At 39.8% G+C, this 20,583-nt stretch overlaps 1 protein-coding gene across 1 annotated transcript in view; it reads left to right on the forward strand.

The window, feature by feature from the left end:
• Positions 1–20,583, forward strand: part of TMEM132B (transmembrane protein 132B) — a gene marked incomplete at both ends in the record, with an annotated part of 250,739 nt that overhangs the window by 206,577 nt on the left and 23,579 nt on the right. The window contains one exon of the mRNA XM_084297142.1: positions 823–966. Coding sequence (XP_084153268.1) covers positions 823–966 — 144 coding nt within the window. The remainder of the gene's footprint in view (positions 1–822; positions 967–20,583) is intronic.

A 20,583-nucleotide genomic window follows, 5' to 3' on the forward strand; every position in this document is an offset into this window, starting at 1 on the left:
AAGCGGAGCCAAATTCCTCTGTAGGCCTTTGGAGGCTGTTCCCCTCCAGTCTGCAGATCTAGTTTGCTTATGCAAGGCAAGGACCGCTGTAGCAGCTCACTTGGATTAATTAATCAAGCAGCAGCCATACTGAGATGCAGAGGAAGGCTGTGTTAATGGAGTCATTAGAGTGCCAGCACTGTGAATTCATCAGGATTAGAGATAAATGTGGTAAAACATCACTAGGTGGGATTTTGGTGGGGAAAGATTAAAAAAAATAGTATATGGCATTGCTTAGTTTGTAATACCCTATCTCACGCACAGTGTTTCTCATTGTGCATTTATGTCCAGAAAAGGGACAACTGGCTCAGCTGAGAACTCTTTCAGCTGAAACAAAAAGGAAAAAATGCCGTTATTGTAATGCCTGGGAATCACCTCCCAAACCACTGCCATGGTTTGGGACAAAAGGGTGCGATGAGGTGCTGCCACTCTGTGGAGATAGTGCTTGAAGAGCACTGTGGTTCTGCCACTCTGCAGGCATGTCTTCACACGTAATTGCGTGACAGATTTCATTTCCACAGCAACCAGACCCATAAATTGGCTCCAATAGAGTAAATCTGTATGTCTGTCAAAACCAGAACTTGGTGGTCCAGACACAACTTCTGGCTTAAGAAATTGTTACACCACTGATTGCAGGGAGCTCACAGGGTATGTCCAAGGAAATGTTGCTCCCCATATCTGTCCCTCTCTGAGGAAGGCTTTTGGTTTTGTGGTCTGACCCCTGCAGCTTTCTTATAGTTTTTGCTTTTGTAACACTCATCCTTTAATTGTGTGTGCATACAGGACACGGAAGTCCTTAACACAGCCATCCTGACGGGCAAAACAGTGTCCGTTCCAGTCAAGGTCGTTGCTGTGCAGGAGGATGGGTCGGTGGTTGATGTTTCGGAGTCCACTGAGTGCAAATCAGCTGATGAAGATGTCATAAAGGTAAGGCACCTACAAGAGGTGGGCATGAGGAAAATGTGAGTTTTCTCCCTTGTCTTCACCACCAGCACCACCATACTGGGTCCTAGCCTACATTCTGGATTTAACGTGGAATGGTCTTTTTATACAATCATAGCTATTTCTGCAGTGCTAGGTATTTATCTAGTGCTAGGTATAGTAGCAAGGCTGTATATGCTTCTGACTGCGTCACCTACTTTCCACTCAGTAGTCTCTTACAAGTACTGAACTTTACCAAAATCCGGAGGAGCATGACAGAGAATAGAAAATAACAAAGATATTGGAAAAATCTTTAAAACAAAAGCTGTGAACTGTTAATTTTTTATTTATTTTTTTAAATATAATGTGTTCAGCTGGTTCTCATTCCACAGCATTGAGATGAAAACAGCTTTAATTTAACTTTATCAAGACATTGACTGTATGACTTCTGACACATTGCATGGCTTTCAGCTTTTAGCTCATTATTATTTTTAGGCATAAAAGAGGTACTTTTGAACATGTTTAGTAGATTTATTTGATTTATTATCTGGCTTGAGGCTGTTTTTTGTTGTTTTAAATGAACAATGGAAGTGAGTACAATGGCTTCTATATAGGGTTGTTTTCTTGTATTCTCTATTAATTTATTTCAGAAAGATGATTTGTCTCAATTCTAGGAAAATACAGAATATTATATAAAAATGCTGTAAAAATAGGATAGTATACTCATCCTTTTTTTTGCATATAGTAATCCCATAACCTGTAGATCTTATTATAAACTCTCTCTGGAGCTCTGAAAAAAGAAGTTCCTCATATGTCTGCTAATTCTGTCATGTCTGGATGTATCCCAGGCCTGACCCAGTCCCTTTTACACTTTTAAAAAGTCTATTCAGATTGCATTTCAAACCCACATCCTATACCTGTGTATTTTCAACCTATCAATGTAACCTCTTTCTAGATAAGACTGCAGAGGTCCTAACAGATAGCTTGTACTTTGTCAGATAATTTTTTATGTTCTGTGTCTGGCTAAAGAAATGCACAAAGCAAAGCTGTCATTTATTTTGAAGACCATATGCTGGAATGAAAAATTCACTTTCTTACTTTTGACAACTCTGAATGAGCTTATTATGGATATTATATACTCTAAAACAAACATCTCATTGCATTTTATTTCCAACAACAAAGAAATTCCTTTGCAGTTAAAGTGTTTACAGAACAACTGTACATTTCATAGAGATACCCTGTTTCTGAGACTCTCAGTTGAGAGATGACATCCACTTGATCCTAAGTAGCTATAGGAAAGACATGATAGGTTTGGGAAAAAGTCTTGGTCAGACAACTTCTGCTTGTTTCCAATTTTTTTCATGAACGTTTTTATCTCTGTTTATCATGAAGGCAAATTATTCATAAATAAGATTCAAGTTATTGAGAAAAGGCATGTGTGCAATTGAATCCTCAGGGACAGAGTTATGCTTAGCACTTCTCAGACCTCAAAACATTTTGCAAAGTAAATCAGTGTAATAATCCCTTTTCATGAAAGTGACTGTTCCAATGTTTGCCCTTGGCCAGTGATGGAAGAGGTTTCTTGAATCTCTAGCCTGAGCTCCAGCTTCTCTACTTATGTTATATATTAGATGGGGAAAGAAAAATCACATTTTGTTTTTCTGGTAAGCAAATTTCCTTGAAAGCCCTTACCAGAAAGGACATGAAAAAGGACATGAATGAATATCTTTGTTTATGACTAATGTAATTGTCATAAAAGCAGTTCCTTTTGATAAATCTTGCCCTTTTTTTTTTTTTTTTTTTTTTTTTTGCTACTTACTGTACAGCTCTTTGTATCTGATTAGTGGCTATTCTTTATCAGTTTACAATGAAGTGCTCGTATTATAAACTCAAGCACCAAGTTATATATCATCAATATATTATTGCTCAGACTGTCTTTTCTTCGTACCTCAAACTTTTTTGAAGTACGAAGAAAACCAGATACTGATCTAAAAGATAGTGTATGTGGACTTTTGTTTCTATTAATTGAATTTCTGGTATTTCTAGGACTTGCTGTAGTTAGAGAATGCTAGACTGAACCAGATACAAAAAGGTCAGGAAAAGGACTCCCCTTCCTCTTCCACTAATAAAATTAGTATCTGCACATGTTAGGGAGATGTTGCATTTCAAAACACTGCTTGTTTAAAGTCCATTTAGTTCAATCAGCAGTTGTCCATATGGATGTCCTGTCAAAGCTGGGTATGAAGTTGTTATGGTTCCTGAATTTAAGAGGTCCACTGAAGCTTGCAGCTAAATAAAACTTGACATGACCTCTCTGAGCAGAGACAAGATTACGAGTTGCATTTGTGGATTTATGCACTTCAAGAAAGCAAAGCTCTTGCCCTCTGACCATCTTTATTTCTTGATTTTTTCAAAACGGGTTGTATTTCCAGGTGGAAGTAGACCTGTTCCAAAGCACCTTCAAGTTGATAAGGGTCCTCCCACTTTCAATGATTTGGGGAGAGCATACCAAAACACTGGGCAAAATTATGCACAGGTTTAACAAGATTTGCACTGTATTTTCCCCCACCCCTCTCACCTGGTATCCAAGGCTATTGGTTTAACGTATGAAAACAAGAGGTCTGAGTGATACAAAGGGTCTCAAAATGGGAGTAATGTTATTTTTGTGAAAAATACAATGCTGTTATAATGGATTTTAGTCACAAATTACTGAGAGGTACTCTCAGACTGAATGCTATTCAGGCATAATTTTTAACTGGAAATACATGTATTGGTTGCAAGATTGAATCTATAACAATTAATTAGCCAAGTTAAAATTTAGTACAAGGTTTGTGTGCCTGTATTTTTTCATAAAAATACATATTTCCTTTACAAGCCCCTTTGGTAAACTCAATATTGACTTTGCTTCCAGATTTGCGTTGCCTTTTCTATATATATACTGCTAAACCCTCTAATAAGGGTTGTCAGACATTTTGGATGTAATTGCCTTATCTTGAGCTTCTTTTCACTGTTAATTCTGCCTATATTGTTTCTTTTGTAATTGGAGAGATATTCATATTCTTTTGGGCAGAATAGACTGTTGCATTCCTAACCTTTTATTTCTGTTTAATAGCTAATGATTTAATAGACAATTAATGAAACAGTTCTTTGATCACTGCTCTAACACCATTATTTTCAATTAAGACACAACAAACTGAATCTAGCTTAAATAGAAACAGACTTTGGCCCAGGCTATTATGTATTTATACAAAATGTGCTTATCTGGGCAGCTACCTAGATATCAAATTGATAAAAATACTACTCAGAGATGGTCAAACAGATAGATGATAAGTGATTTATTAGTAGACAAAAGATGTGAATCCCTGCTGTCCAAAGACATATATCTCCTCCGCATAACACTTTAATAGCTTCCCAGAAAGAGACTATTTCAGTCCTTATTTTTCAAAGCCTACATAATTAGTGGTAAATATAGTGAAATACACCCATTACGTCTTGACCTTGCATTTTCCAACCTTAGTGTGACTAGATCCTCAGCAGAGTTGCCCAGATCAACTTGTTCATTGGACTGCCATCCCTGGTCCCTGGTCCCTACAGTTGCTGCTCCCTACAGTTTGACACAGGTCATAATAGTACCAACCATTTTACTTTGAAATGGCTTTAAAAATGTAAAAAAACATTAAAAAAAATTAGATGGAAATATTGCTCTGAGTCAGTGAAACTGATGTTTATTCCGTCATTGAAAAGGGATATTTAATGTTTTTGGCATTTGAAAGCAAAGATTGCCTTTATGATTAAGGCATGGAAATGCTTCTCAGCATTAATTTCCATATCTTTTGCTGATTTCCTATGTGACTGTGGGAAGTCAGTCATTCCTTTTGGAATCTTGCTTCCTTATCTGCAAACAAGGCTGAGAAAAAATCTTTTGCCAGCCTCAGCTTGCCTTATGTAATTTTTCAAGCTACTGTTGACAAAATCCTTATCTCCACAAGTCCCATTAACTTCAGTGGTCTTCTGCCATGGACCCACTTGAAGGACTTCTCCTAAGGAGTCCTGCTTTTCCAGCAAACCTGAGCTAAATAGGGTGGTGAAGCTGAAAAAAAAAAGAAGTGATGGTAACTTGATAAATTTATGCCTTTTCTATATGTGTGCTGAACCATGGGGCCTCAGCCTTCACAGGTGGGGAAGAAAAGGATTAAAGCAGTTGTATCATGGCAGAGGCGTTCTTTGCCCATCTGTCTTATAAGCACGACTGAAGTTTTGCTGGCCTGTTAAAGTGGGTTTTGCTTGTTCTCCATCATCCTTTAGGCCATAGTTAGAGGGAAGTCAAATTAGACCAATGGCAGTGGTGGAGTCATGATGGTTGTATTGCAGAGGAAAGTCTAACCTGAAGGGCTCTGGCACTGTCAATCTTTACAGGTTCTTAGATGCTCCAAGTAAGGTTCATGCATTACTTTGTCCTTGCTATGGAATTGTCTTTAAAAGCCTGAACTGTAGTAATTTCACATGAAGAAAATTTCTGAAAACATTTTAGTTACGTGGTAGTCACAAATATCACCCACAAAGCAGCAACAAGAGAGAAAATTATAATGAGGACAGCTTCTTATTCCAAATGTTTATCTCAGTAGTGTACAAATGAAAGAGAGACAGCTGCCCAATTAATTCATTCTTAGATTAGTCATATTTTCATGTTCTTTGCAAGTTACGCAGAAATTGATTGGTGGTATAAATTAATGTCTGCAGTAATTCAAATGGCTTCCATGGAGTTACACCACGGGCTAATTTAGCCTAATTTTTTTGTAACAGAAAAGGCCCTCAATTGAACAGAAGGGAGCCAGAGGGCCTCATCTTCCTCATTTCTGCCCACATGTAAAGTGCAATGGAAACAGGCTGAATGTGCCCAGGCAGAGGTATACATTAAAAACAATGGTGCTTCAGTAATATACCGTGAACTCCTCTGTGCAAGAATGCACTTTTCTTGTCAGCTTGCTAGAGGAAAGCGCTTTAGTGAATTATATTTCACCTTTTCATAATTTCCTGTCTAATTATAATGAAAGTCTAATTCAAACCATTCCTACCCCCTACTTTTCTAATACAAACCTTATCTTGAACTCTCCAAAATTGATGTTAAAACAATAGAAGACCTAATTTTCATAGCAGCAACCAGCTAGGTTTTATCTAAGATGCTGTAAAAATGGTGTAGGAAAGGCAGGAAAGGTAATAATAGCTGAACCAGATTAAATCTGCAGAAGGTTCTTCCCTCTTACAAAGGCAGACGAGTAACTGAGGACCTTATTCAACAGCTGTGGGCACATTGATCTCTAATGCCAGCACAGTAGCTGCTACAAGGGACTCCAAAACAAACAAGCAAACAAACAAAGATAGGGAGGGATACTGCAGTTCTGTAATTCAGACGATACTGAATTCTGGGAACACTTCCCTGCTGCAAACCCACAGCATGTTCTTAGGACAATTCAGAGCAAGAAGCACATGCTTGTGGCTGTTTATGCAATGGTTTATGCAGGAGATCTGAAAACAAAAGCAGTGCTTGTCATTTGCAAGTTCTGCAGCTGCTTCACCATTAAAGTATGTGATTGAGAATGAAATGTACATGAAGTAGAGCTAATCTTATTTCTCCATCCATCATATTTTTGAGTGCTTATCACTTCATTACCTTAGAGCTTGATTTTGTGGACATTTGCTCAGAAATAAGCTTACTCCAGGAGTTCAAACTCTTTCTGGGAGCAGTGAAAATACTCTCTACTCGTTTATATGATGGATTTACTTTGATGTCAGTTGGTTTATTACACAATTCATTTTAAGCTAGATCTTACTTTTTAAGTGATTTTTTTCCTCAGTGCTTCTGAGTGGTTCAAGATTGACAGCCCTGGAGGCTTAACCACTCTGTCTCATCCCAGGATAGGGGACAGGTCGGGGCTGCAACAGGCAGCTGTTCAGATAGAAAGCTTTTGAAGTGCAAATCTTTAATTTGGTGAGTCCATTTCCTTGTCCAACCAGTCCTTTTAATCTCACCTGATTAGTGCCAGTGAATCAGTATCATCAGCTCCATGAAATCAGCTGGTAACAACCTCAAGTCACTGTCAGCTTCATTTCCATCCATCTTTGAGAGCTGGGAGGTGATGGACTCTGCAGTCTATTACAAATCCTCTGAAATAATGACTCCCCCTGATGCTTGGCACAGGGAAGATGCTTACGGCAGCAAAGTGTTCCTCAGCTGAACAGAAGGATTATTGAGGAGGATCCTGCCTGAGACCCAGGAGTCCTGGTTTACCTCTCTGCTGTGCTCCAGACCTCCTCAGTGAAGTTGCAGGCCTGTCTCAGTTGTGCCAGAGGGATGATGAGAATACATCTGTCTCAGTAGGATTCATCTTGTCTTTGATACCTGCAGACAGGTATACCTAAGTTAGAGCAATAATTAGAGATCACTGAGTTGCTTGAAATGCATTAAAACTTGTAATTAGATCTTCTGGTTTCTAGCTTTTTGGCCAGAAAACACCCCCTTTGCCCCCATACAAAGTTCATCTTTATTAGTCATAAAAGAGAGGCAGGAGAGTATGGCAGATCTCTCTGCAATATGTTGACTGTTGAGTTAAGGATTTTGCTTTTTGTTGAAATATTAGAGGTTCTGACATTCAGGTCACCAGATTCTGCTAATTAGTTTCATAGCCAGACAAAGCATGATCAGAAAAGAGTAGCATAGCCACTTACTGCATATTAAGGATTTGTCTCAAAAAAACCACCCTTGTTACACAGCAACAGGTTGAAATCTATAGTGTTTTGTGAATGTGCCAAGCTAAAACTTCGCATTTAGAATCATATTTGCACACAAAACAGTTGCATGTATAGCAATAAGGATGCCAGTGAGGCAATCTCACAAAATCACATATTGAAGAATTAATATTCTGTACACAGTACACATTGTACACAGCTTATAGCAAAATATATGTGTGTGTTTTCCTGAAGTTATTTTTAAACACACACAGTCTTCAAAGCCAGCTTGAGAAAACAGTGTTTTGTCTGGGAGAGGATCCGTTAAGAACAGACCATACCAACATGTGCAATTACACAGATTTCGGCAGAGATGCTTATGGTGTCTTCCAAGGGACCAGCTGCTGCTTCAGAGGAAGAAAACAATTCTATGGCTTAGCGTTTGGCTGCTCGGAGAGCAGAAATGCAAAGGGCATGGATCCCAGTCCTGGGCAACGATCATTAGCCTGAACTGCGATATTGCTTAGGATAAACTCTAAATATTTTATACTCTTAGTATGCACATAGTAAACAGCTCAGTCCAGGCTCAGCAAAAGCAAATGTAGCAATAAGTAACTGTTGTTGGGAGAAAATAATGAACTTTGGGAAGCACTCCTTTGAGATGCCTAATAGGAGTTGAGGATGGAGATGATGAGACTGACACACCACCATCATTCTGAAGTGCACTTAATTTATTTGACTTAGAAGCATCTATCTGTGACAGTAACCAACTCCCTTCCTCATCTTTGGAAGAAGGCAGTTTTGTTCTTGGTATATTGTTAATTATTAATATTTTTGCATTTTGATTGTACAGAATTGGAAACCAGAATAACTATTTTGGTTTCCTTTATGGAAACAGCAACAGGACAAGAAATACATGTAGCTAGACAGCTGTGTACCTTTGTGCATAAGGATTGGGACATAGCTGTGATTTTGAGGGGAATGAGGAAAATCCAGCCATAAAGAACAGCAGCTAAATACTAGGTTAATGAGTTGGACAAGTCATTAAATAAGGATGAAAGAACAAAATGAAGTTATAATTGGTATTTCTTTTTCCATAAGGTACAGGGAATGGAAGATGCTCGCTGGGGTGTAGCTTTTGTCCTCTTCTAGTTTAGTAATATGCTGTACTTGAGCATGCCTATCACATTTGGTGGTTTAAAACTTCAAATTTGCTCATTTGGAACTAGAAAGTAAATTCATTGCCTCTCCATTTTATAGCACCTCAGTGGGGCATATTTCTGTAGTGCTTGGCTGTGGATTTAAGCAGCTTTCCACTGAATTCCGTGTGAAAATGGATCACTGGTTTGATGATAATCAAAATTTTACTCCTTTGATGACTATATCTTGAGGAAAAGCATGGAAGTGGTAGAGACTCTAGAGCAAGCAAGCATATTGACCATGGTTTCCTCTTAAAATAGTCAATGGTCAAACAGCCACCAGTGTTGGCACTGATAGCACTGTGCCCTGGCAGACAAACAGGAACCTCAGTCACCTTAGTACTTCGTTCCAGACACTCCTGTTCTGTTTTTACTCCCATAATAATTGTTCAAATAGTCCCATTCACTGAGAGTGGGGACTACTCGTGTGAGAAGTGTTGCAGGACATGTCCTTCACACATTGTAAAAATGCATTTTAGCAGCACGTAGCCAGCAGCTAACAAACTCTGCAGTTCTGTCAAAGGGAGTTCCAGTCTGCTTCTGCTGGAGAGCCCTGTGGTGTCCTGTGGCTGTCCTCCACTCTGCGCTGCTGAATAAACCCCCCTTAAACACTAGAGTAGATCAGAAATCTGTCATGAGCCAGAAAAAAGGATGTACTGTAATAAATGGAGGAATGGTGAGCAGAGATACATGAACTCTTGTGAGTGTCAAGAAAAGGCTGTTAAATACATGTATAACTTATTGAAGAAGAAGTGGGCATTTATTTGAGTTGAATGCATTTATTATTTGTGGAGTACTGACAATGTACTCAACACTATATAAAGGTAGTATGGACACACTGCCTACAGATCTCAAAGCTGAATAAAAGTTACACAGGGCTTGCCACAATATAGACGTTCTGGGAGGTAATCCTTTATTGAGTTACTTGTACAAATATCCAGAGCAGCTTAGCAGTGAGGAGGGGAATGCCATTACCCAGGGAACAGAGAATGGAGATTGCCCAGCAGGACTGCCAGCAAGGGAGAGTTCTCTGTTGGACCGCATTGTCAGAAATGATGAGTTCATAGCAGGAAATGCTATCTACTATTTATATGCTGTATTTATTTGCACTTTTCTGATTCCTGCTTCTGAGATTACTGTCTGGATTAAATTTGCAACCCCTCCCCATTGACTCTTAGGTTTCCTCCTGAAAAACTAAGAGAAAATCCTCGAGACACACAATTCTTCCTTAGATCTCTTACACTCAACATTATCCACTGCAGAGCAAAATTAATGTATGCCCTTCCTTATTGTTTTCCTTCCTAATTCATTTCTTTCTACAGAGGCTCAGCAAGCACCAATTATCGAAGTTAGTTTTTAATTGCCTGAGCCCAGCATGACTGCTGCCTTCCAATCTAGTTGCCATTTGATGCAATCAGCATTTCAGAATACAATGATTTTTTTCTTTCCAAAACCTGAATGCTATATGGCCAGCTGATACCACTTGGCCTCAAGGGAACATAAAATACTGATAGAGCTGCCTAAAAGAATCTTTGATTGTGAGGTCTCCCCTAGCCAAGTGCACCAAGGTGACATAAAACAATTTCTTTCCAGAAATGGTGTAATATGGGGCACAAAGAAATGTATTATTCCAATACTAAGCACATATGCTGGGGAGGCAGGGAGGGAAGACAGGAGGAGGACAGACCTGCAGCGTGCCAAAGTATTTCTCATGGTTGGAATGTTTGCTTTGAAAGGGCCTTTCAAGAGTATATGTTGCCAGGGGAGATTTTCTTTCCATTTCTTTTATTGCCACCCCACAAATCAAAGATTTCCATACACCACTACTGGAAAACTGCAGGCTTAAATAGTACCTGCCATGCAGAACCTGTAGCCTTTTAGACTTTCTCCAACCTGTAGTGAGTTTAGTGTGAAGGATTATCAGGGTAAAATGAGAAAATCCTTCCTCGGACTAAATTACTTATTGTTGTGTTTTTACACATATTTTGTGCATTATAAATGCTGAGGCAACATTCGCAAAATCACCGAGTAATGATCAGGACCAGAGTACCGCAAGCAAGGTCAAAGTAACACATGCAAAAAAAGAACAGAGGGGAACCGGTGGCTGCAGGCAGGGCGCTGTGCCATGCTGGGAGCAGACTGCCCAGAGCTGGGTCTCCTCCTTCCAGCCTGTCCTGTGGCAGCTCCTGGTGAGCCTCCTCCCGTGGAGGCCCCGGGATGCATTTGTCCTTTTATGCACCATAACCCTGGGAGGAAACAACACTGGTACAGCTGGATCCTAAATAACTGTGTGAACTATGGTTAGAGGGCTGTAAGAGCCCGTGCTGTTCCAGTTGAGAGCTGAGGAGCTGCTGGGAGGCTTCTCCTTGTGCTGTGCATTGCATAAGGCGAATGCCCACAACCTGTGCACGTTTCCCAGCACTCTCTGCAGATGCCATGCAGCTCTAACTATTTAGGTTACAGCGTGTTTGTTTTTTACAGTGTTGGTGGTGAGTATGGTTGTCTAAAGTCTAGTAGACAGCCATTTGCTAGGACCTTCTGTTCTTAGCAAACTTGACAATGTGGCTTGTTTAACTGCCTTATGTTATTATTGATATTTTCATCTTCTGTAACTAATTTTGCTGAGGAAAAATGTATTATTGCCAACTTAGATCTCCTTAGCTCTTGTAAGAAAATGCCTCCAGCTTCAGCCCATTTGAATAATGCACAGATGGTTTTGTACAGGATCATGACTTCTTTGAGAAGGTTGCTGACATTGTGTGTCTGTGGGGCCAGGCTGGGAAGGGATCCTATTTGGTGAGACTGAGGAGATTCTGAAGGAGGCTGCCATCGCCTGTCTTTCAAATAATTGTTTTTCCACCTATCATTAGAAGTTCAGAAAGAACAAGCTCGTAGAAAAGCCTGAGGAACCTGAAAATGAATGTGATACTAAACAAAGAAGGCTAGGATGAGACTGAAAGATGAGAACCAAGGAAAAGAAATATAAGGTATCTCGAAAAGCAAAAATGTAACCAGAGCAGGTCATCCCTTCTAAGCTCTCCAGCACAGTGCAGGACATGCACTGCCGGACCCCTTGTGTTTTTACACACATTTTGTGCATTATAAATGCCAAAGCAACATTTGCAAAATAAGAACAGAGGGCCCCAGCCACCGTACACGGGCTCTCTAGGAAGGCACAGCAGATCCCAGTATTGTCTAGGTGTCATCACTGAGTTGACTTTTTGTCCTGGTTTCAGCTAAGATAGAGTGAATTCTTTTCCTAATGGCTGGTATGATGCTGTGTTTCAGATCTGGGATGAGAATAACACTGATAACACACCAGGACCATAGTTGTTGCTGAGCAGTGCTCACACAGAACCCAGGACTTCAGCTTCTCCTGCTGCCCTGCCAGCGAGGAGGACAGGGGTACACAAGGAGCTGGGAGGGGACAGAACCAGGACAGGTGGCCCAGAGTGGCTGAAGGGATGTCCCATGCTTGATGGCATCATGCTGAACAGTAAAATTGGGGATTTAGGATGGGAGGGGGCTGCTGCTTGGGGATCGTCTGGGCATTAGTCAGTGTGTTCTAAGCAGCTGTGCTGTGCATCACTTGTGCTTTTTTAGTCTTTTTTTTTTTTTTTTTTTTTCCCCTCTTTCTTATCAAGCTGTACTTATCTCAACCCACAAGTTCTTGTACTTTTACCTTTTTTCAATTCCCTTCCCCATCCCACTGGGGGGAGCGAGTGAACAGCTGCGTTGTGCTGAGCTGCCTGCCAGCTTAAACCACACAGACTTTTTTACCTCATGACAGCACCTTGCAGATACTATAAAGTGTGTAAGATGTAAGCCTCAAAGTGCAGGCATGTTTTCTACATAGCATGCCTTCTAAGCAGCACAGGGGACCAGAAGTGTGTTTTAGTTATTCTAGTTTGAATAAAAACTTTGCTGAATGATCCCCTTGAATAGGGATGCATACGTCGAAATGAAGTAGACTATAGATTGGGAAGGCAGATTATATCTGCACAAGAATGGCCCTTAATGCTGAATCAGTAAGTGCAGATACTTGGCATTGGGTATGCATTCACTAAAAACCGGTGACCTACTGCAGCCAGTCCACGTTAGGTAATGAGGAAGGTAGCAAACTATAGAAAAGCAAACAGCTTACTAACACTGAAAAAGCACTCTTTCAAGTTAAATCAATAGGACAACATCTATGACCTGCAAAAAACATGAGACTTTAATAGACTTATTTCAGTAAACAGAATCTAATATCTTTGGTAGCCACAAGATGACTTAGGAGATGCCTGCTGCAGGAGGATGTCGTGCTATAAAGGTGAAATTACTGGCAAGCAGAAATAATTTCCTGTAAACACGTGCACTCTCCCCTCTGTGAAACTTTAAAGCATTTACATATAAGCACGATGTCAGTGGTGAGAACATTTGTGTCCTTTTTCATGTCATCCTTTAGCAAACAGTAAATAAAGTGTATGTATGATATTCCCCAGTACCTGCCACTCTGGCCAAAGTAATTTCAGTGGACAGACTCTTGTGGCTTTGTTGAAGACCAGTGCATGTCCAGGGCCATGTTCTCTGTGACATGTCTGCAGGTATCAAGCCCGGATGTTGGAAGCAGCGCCGGGCAAAGGTCAGAGGAATATCGTGACTCTGCCCTCCTGCTGCTCAGGAGCAGAAGACATCCTGTAGCAAGATGGGAGGTTGGGAAGAGCTTTCCAGTGCACTAAAAGCTCAAGAGCGTATATTTAAAGATGGCTTTGTGATAATTCTTCCTTAAGTGTTGAAAGTTCCTCAGACAACAGGGGGAGAAACCTTTCTTGTGGCTGTGTCCCACTGGATCTCATCTTCTGTGCAGGTGTAGCAAGCCCTCTGGCACTGACACTGAGGGTAGCTGCTCTTAAATGTCTGCAAAAGGTAATCTCAGGCACTCATCAGTAACATAAATTAAGAGGATGTGGGGACCTCACTCTCTTATACCCCTTTGAAAGTCTTCAGGCCAGGTGAATAAAATAGATAGGGGAAGCCACATAGCTATAAGCTGTAAGAGCTTAAAGGGACAAAACCGAAAGAACTTAAAAACCACTGAAGAAGCTGAAAGGGAAGAATATGAAAGCTATCAGAGACTAAGGTGAATCGACAGAAAAAGTGTATAGTTATTTGCAGCAGGTGTAGTTAAAATCCCAACCAAAACCTCACTAAGACCTCTTTTGCCAACAGAAGTGGGAGATCAATGCAAGAAACTATTTCAAGTTTTTAGGATGGAATAGGAAATGAAGCCACAGAGGAGGCAATGACAGCTATCCTATAGTAGTGTCCAAAGTGTGCTTGCAGCACGAATGCTGCAAAAAACGTTCATGTTCAAGGCAAAATAATCTAGAAAGTCTTCAATGGTGTTTTCACAAAGGTTATAAAACCCCAGTATAACACCTGTTATCTCGTGTAGTGTGTGCCAGGGACACAATATTAGTTGCATGGGATTTCTGTTCTGTTCAGGCAGAAATGTGACAGTAATAGCACTGGGTTACTTTGTCTCTATTTAATTTTGTCTCTCTGTTTAATAGGAATGGGGAAGGAAGTGTCTTCAGAGAACAATATCACAAAAGAAAAAAATTGCATTAATTAAAAATGAAATCAGTAGATCACATTAATTTCTAGCTTTTTTTTTTTTTTTTTGTAGCTATAGTAAGCTAGGAGAGGAAGATAAGGACCTAGGATTTCAAGGGAAAGTAGTTTATTTGTGCACGGAATACCTTGCATCTGATTGCACCTTTCTGGTGGTTCATCACAAGCCATAATATCCCCCTGAGTAAGCCTGTTTGGGATTGGTAGCGTGACCAAAATTCACATAAAATCTCTGCTAACTTTAAACTAGTTTTGGTAGCAAACATGGAAAGACTTCAGCTTGGGCTAACTGATTGGAGTTTGTAATATATGTAAAATGTAATATATCTTTACCAAAACCCAGGCTAACTAATGTACAGCTTGAGCAGGTGTATTTGACAGAGTTTTAAACCTGCTGCACATTTGGATTACCTGGCTAATTTATTTTCGTTTTGCTTTTCCTGTCTCTTTTGTTTTAGGATTTTTTAATGTAGCACCATTCTTTATGAATTTTTAACATAGAACCATTATTAAATACTAGCACATGGACTGGGACACCCAGGGCAGGACTGGAGGGGACAATGAAAGGGCATCTTTATACCTTTACGTCACTACAGCTCTGTTCCTCTGTAGCCAATTAATATTTTCTTATCTTCCCTGTAATGTAGACTGAGCCCCATGTATCGTTACAATGCTGTCTTCATTTAGAAAGTCCTTTTTGCTACACAATATACAATATAATATAAGTATACGATATATAATATACATAATATATAATTATATACATAATATATTGTAGCTCCAATACTGGCCTTACAGGTACACAAAGATCCTCCCTCTGGAAAAGTTTGCCTCCTTTTTTTTTTTTTTTATATATATCGTTGCATACAGATCAGGTTCAAAATAATTTTTGGACATGTCTGAAGGCCTGTAATGTTGGCCTTGAGTGCATTCATAGTTTGGAACTGTTCTTAGTACCCACTAGAGCTATTTTTTTTTTTCATTTGTAAAATTTAGTTTTTCACAAACTCATATGTCTCCAGGAATTTTCATATAAAGCACCAAATGTTTTGAATACTGTGCTAAAATTACAGTTAGCAGAAGTGCAGTGTATGTAGCACAATATGTGTGATCTAGATGTCTAGAAGTTGTTTGACCATCTTGTATGTGTGAGGAACTTGCACCATCTTTGTGTATATATATATATATACATGTATAAACTTGCTTCTCTGAATTACATCTTGCTATTGTCTCTAAGCTTTTTCCACTTACTGTGGAGGAAACTCTGTCTCTTCATGCTGGTTTTCTGTGTTATCTTCTATTGGAGGCATAAAACAGTCTAGAAAGAGGGTAACTATATACTCCCATATGACTAGAGAAGGAAGATAATTTCTAAGGTAAAGGCTCCTTGGCATTCTCTCCAAATAATCTTACTGAAGCACTTGGCTGAGTGAAAGCTGCTTAAGGGCTGTTTTTGTTGGCTTTGTTTGCTGAATGTCCTTTTTTCCTTATTTTTCCTAATTAATGAATTATTTATTGCTCAGAGACTAAAAACTATCAGGGAAGCCTTATAAATGTAGATGCACTAAAATCTAGGCATAGTTTCTTTTGCAAGATAAAAATGTACTACTGTGCATTTAAAAGTGCTTTTTTTTTCTTTTAAATTTATTTCATTTCATTTTATTTATTTATTTATTTATGGTTTTCAAATGATTCTTTGGGATAAGAATGGTGTATCCTTTCATGACTGGTACAAGTTTAAAGGCTGTATCAGTGTGGCTAACATTCATTAATAGTAACACATTACTTACTCTAAACACATTAAGCCCACATACTTTATTACTTGGCTGCTTAGTTGTCTTCTGGTGTTGTGGCCTTACAGTAGTGTTGTAGTTACCATATATTCAAATTACATTCATAGTGAAGGGTGCAGCTGTCCTTCACTATCAGGAACAGCACACAGGCTCTTCTTTTCTATGGAGTAGTTCAGGAGCTGCATGAGGACTTTCTATACACTGGCTCTGTTGTGAAGGTCCTTGTACACCACGGTGTTTTTGCCCAACTAGGAGGGCTGAGTGGCCGGTGTCCTACATGAGGGCTCTATGTACTCAGCAGCCTTGAGCTTTTTGCACAGTGTTTGCAGCATCTATGGAATGTTTGTGGGAGACAGGGAAATTTGGAGGTGACGTGCATTCTCCAGGAACCCAAAGAAACCGGCAAAGCTGGCAAGCTTCAAGTTATAACTGACCTGTAGATTTTTTTTTTTTTTTTTTGAATAACACATGCTTTAGAAACCTCTATTACCCTTCTTAAAATTTGGAATTGAAAAAATTGAAGGATATGCAACACGTGAAATTGAGTGAATACGCATGTAATTGTTTCTTTTTCTTTTAATTTCATGGAGCCTTAGATCTTAAATTTCAGTCAAAGGGATTAGACCAATGAATGATGAACACCAAGTTTACTCAGTACACAGAAGATTACTTTTAAAGCCCATTATTTTACAAAGAATTTCAGTGGAACTTAAGTATGTTACATCTGCCTGAATATTCTCCTCTCTTACTTTTCTCAACAATGTGTAACTTGTTCTGTCAGGCTATAACCCTATTCATGTGAGTAATTCAAGTGGGGAAAAAAAAAAGAGAGAAAAAAAACAGCTTATAGTTCCAACATATGTGTTAGTTTCACCTAATAAACAGTTTCTACAGAGCAGGTTCAGTGTTTGAAATTAAAATTGGTGCAAGAAAGAGCTGGCACCATATTGCTGGGGTTTAATCAGATAAACAACTCCTAATCCCTTCTGGGACACCAGCTGATGAATATGAAGTGCATGGATGTTTACTTAAACTATCAAGTGGTGGTAATGTCTAATCTACAGAAGTTTAAGGATCAAATACTTAAGTAAAACACACCTCATAAAAGCATGTGCTTAGAATTTGTGCTAGTGAGAGATCTCTTATCTCAGTACAAAGAATGAAGACGTCTGTCTAGAGATAAACATGCTTTTCTGGGAAGGATGTTAGCCCAGGAGTGCTACTGTATAGCTTGTCATCATGGTGACAAGACAAGCAGAAGCCAAGCTGACTTGCATGCCAGACTGCTTAAGAAATGGCAACTCAAGGAGCATGAATGGGACTGGCACAATTTTGATCGCAAATGGACAAGGAAGCAAGAGATACTTCTCTGGGCTCTGGACCATGTGTTACCGTTATCAGCAAAAGTAGTGGTTGAATGAATAAAGAATGTTCTTGAAGTTTCTTGAAACACAAACTGTGCTGAGATTTAAATGAGCTTGAACCTCATGAGATGTGCATCTGCTCTCCTGCATCCTGGCAGTGGAAGTATTGCTCTATCAAGAGATAATTGCATTTTGGCCAAACAACTTCAAGTATGATGTACCAAAAAAATTGAGTGTCTCACTGCCTCAAAATCTTCCCTGTTCCAAGCTTGTGCCACAGTTGGCTGTCATTGCATTACAATAGAAAGTGAAGGCCTTTAAAACTCCTTGTCTGAGGCCAGTAAATCAGTAGAAAATCCCTCATTTACTTTACGAGTGTTGGATCAACGCTAAAAGAGTCATGTGTTATCCCCTACAAGACACATCCCATTTTATTTTCACACATCTAAGTAGAGCCCCATCTGGTTTCACAACTGTATGTAGAAATGTCTGTGCTAGGACCAGGAGCAACATAGCCACCACTATATTTAAGTCATTGGTATCAAGCATCATTTCTTCATGTGGAGGGAAGCTGACATCCCTGATGGACCAACCACTATTCAGGTACTGTGAATGAAGACTTACCAAAGACACCAACATCTTAATATGGCTGTTGATTTCACCTAATGAAGATGTTCTTTTATTCTTAATCTGCACAGGGCGATGTTAAATCACCGGGGAGAGGAGACAGAGGAACTTGTAATTCTTACAGAATTCCTCATCTTGAGTTTTGTAGAAAAAGTATGGTTAAAAGCTCAGCTGATTAGCAAGGGATCTTTGTACATGGAGCATAAAATATTTTGGCAGAAAGCATGTAATACTATTAGCTACCCCCCCAACCACTTCCAGCATTCACTCTACATAATCAATAAGAACAAAATGCCAGAGCGTCTGCCCATCCTCACAGCTGCACAGCCACCATGAATGCACCGCGGTTATTACTGAGCCTGAATTATGTCAGGCCAAGTAACAGGCTGGAGTCTGAAAGCACACCCACCTTCACTGGTCCACCCCTTTCAACCTGTGCACCCGCCAAACTTATCATCTCCAGCAGGAACGCCCCTGCACGGCATGCTAGAAAGTGAATGCAAGCAGCTGCTCTGCACCTGGGACCAAAATCCTGGCAAATCTCATGTGTTGTTTAATAATTTTGCATAGATCAACAGTTTTTGAATAGTGCACAGCAGGTTTTAAATTTCTCATTGTACATTCATGGATCATTGCACTTTTTCTAATGCACAGCAATTGTCACTATTGTTAAACCAAAATGTTTGTCTTCCCTCTAGTTCAGAGCATTTCAATGGGTTAAAAGATAAAAACACTAAAACTTCATATACCCATTGACATCATTAAAAGCTACACCTAGTCTCATTTGCCTCCTCCCCCAATATCCTGCTTCTCTTCATCAGTAGTGTTAAATAGTGACACCTGTTATAAGTTAGACCACACAATCTACTGGTCTATTGAAATTATTTTATTAATCAAGTAAGCAGACACAAGCAAAACAGCGCTGGGCGGCTGGGGAGTCTCCGCTCCACCACGGCACGCAACTTCCCCTTTCCAGTGTCGCTGTTTTATAGCATTGAAGTTCCGGCTTGTCAAGACCTGTCGAGACCTGTCGACTTGTCGAGACCTGTCGAGACCTGTCCTGAGACTGCACAGTCTGTTGTTGGGGGTCGTTATTCTTCCTCCGGTGATCATGCGTTGTGCTTGTGTTCAGGTGGGGGCAAAACAGGATGTCTTGCGGTGGGTGGGTGGGTGGTATCTTACAAAATCTTTGTTTTAACAAGGATGTTCACCCAACCCCCCTTCCCCATTTGTCCCCATGTTACAATGCCGTGAGTTGTGAAACCTTATCTCCTCAGTAGATTCTTTAAATTCTCAAGGACAATGAACAAACCCCTACTAATTCATCACAACACCTACAGAGAAAATGAACTGAGGCTTCTTCAATAAAACAATAGGGTATCACTAATTCTATAGTGCTAATCACTGCTGAACTGGCATTAAAATGGTCTCATGTTGTCCATGTAGAGCTCTGTGCTTCTGTACAACTGATAAACCCCTCCACAAGTCTATCACTCAGACCATCATGTTTTTCTGGTTGCTTAAACACACAGCACTTCAGTTTATTATGCAGATTTCCAAATCTTTGGCTTCCTGGACGAAGGATCTTCCTTTCAATCTTGCTTCCAACTCCTTGTAATTATGTTTCAGACCAGAGTATATATTATGGTTTGTATTTTGTACCAGTGCCATAAGCAGCCTTCAGAATAGGCCCAGTCTGGCAATACACTAATGGGTGTTACTATATTAACTGTAGCTGTGGTGCTGTTACCTGCACGGCCCCTTGTAGCCATGGGCATTGCTTTTAGGAGCCTTGAACTGGTTCTGTGGTGGGCTGGGTGCTGAAGCACTTGTGTTCCCACTAACTCCTTACTTTAAAGCAAATGGTTGTCAAATTGCTGCTCTCTCTTAGGAGAGAAACTTGAAGTCCAAATGTGAGGTTTGGATCTGCCACTTCAGTCCTTTAGAACAATAACATCAGAAAGAATTACCATAAGAAAAGGGTAGTTTCAGAATGGCCTGGACTTCCCAACGGAAGTTCCTGCAGTTTTGTAAGTCTCTTCCTCGATCATCTTCCAGTTAAATCAATTGTATTTATGTTAGTAATTATAAGATTAAGACTTCAGGTAATTAAAAAAAAAAAGGAGCAAGTGTATCTGAAAACAGTTGTCCCAAACGCAGCAATATTCTTGTTGACATACGACGTGGCTGTTGTTACAGGATACCACAGTGCTGTGGGGGCTGTACAAATTGTCCTGCTCCAATCCATATTCCCCCAAACATCAAAAGATTAGAGATTTCAGTGCAGAATTACCTAGT

This window comes from Netta rufina (genome assembly GCF_964035555.1).
Source record: "Netta rufina genome assembly, chromosome: 17".
NCBI classification, from domain to species: Eukaryota; Metazoa; Chordata; class Aves; order Anseriformes; family Anatidae; genus Netta; species Netta rufina.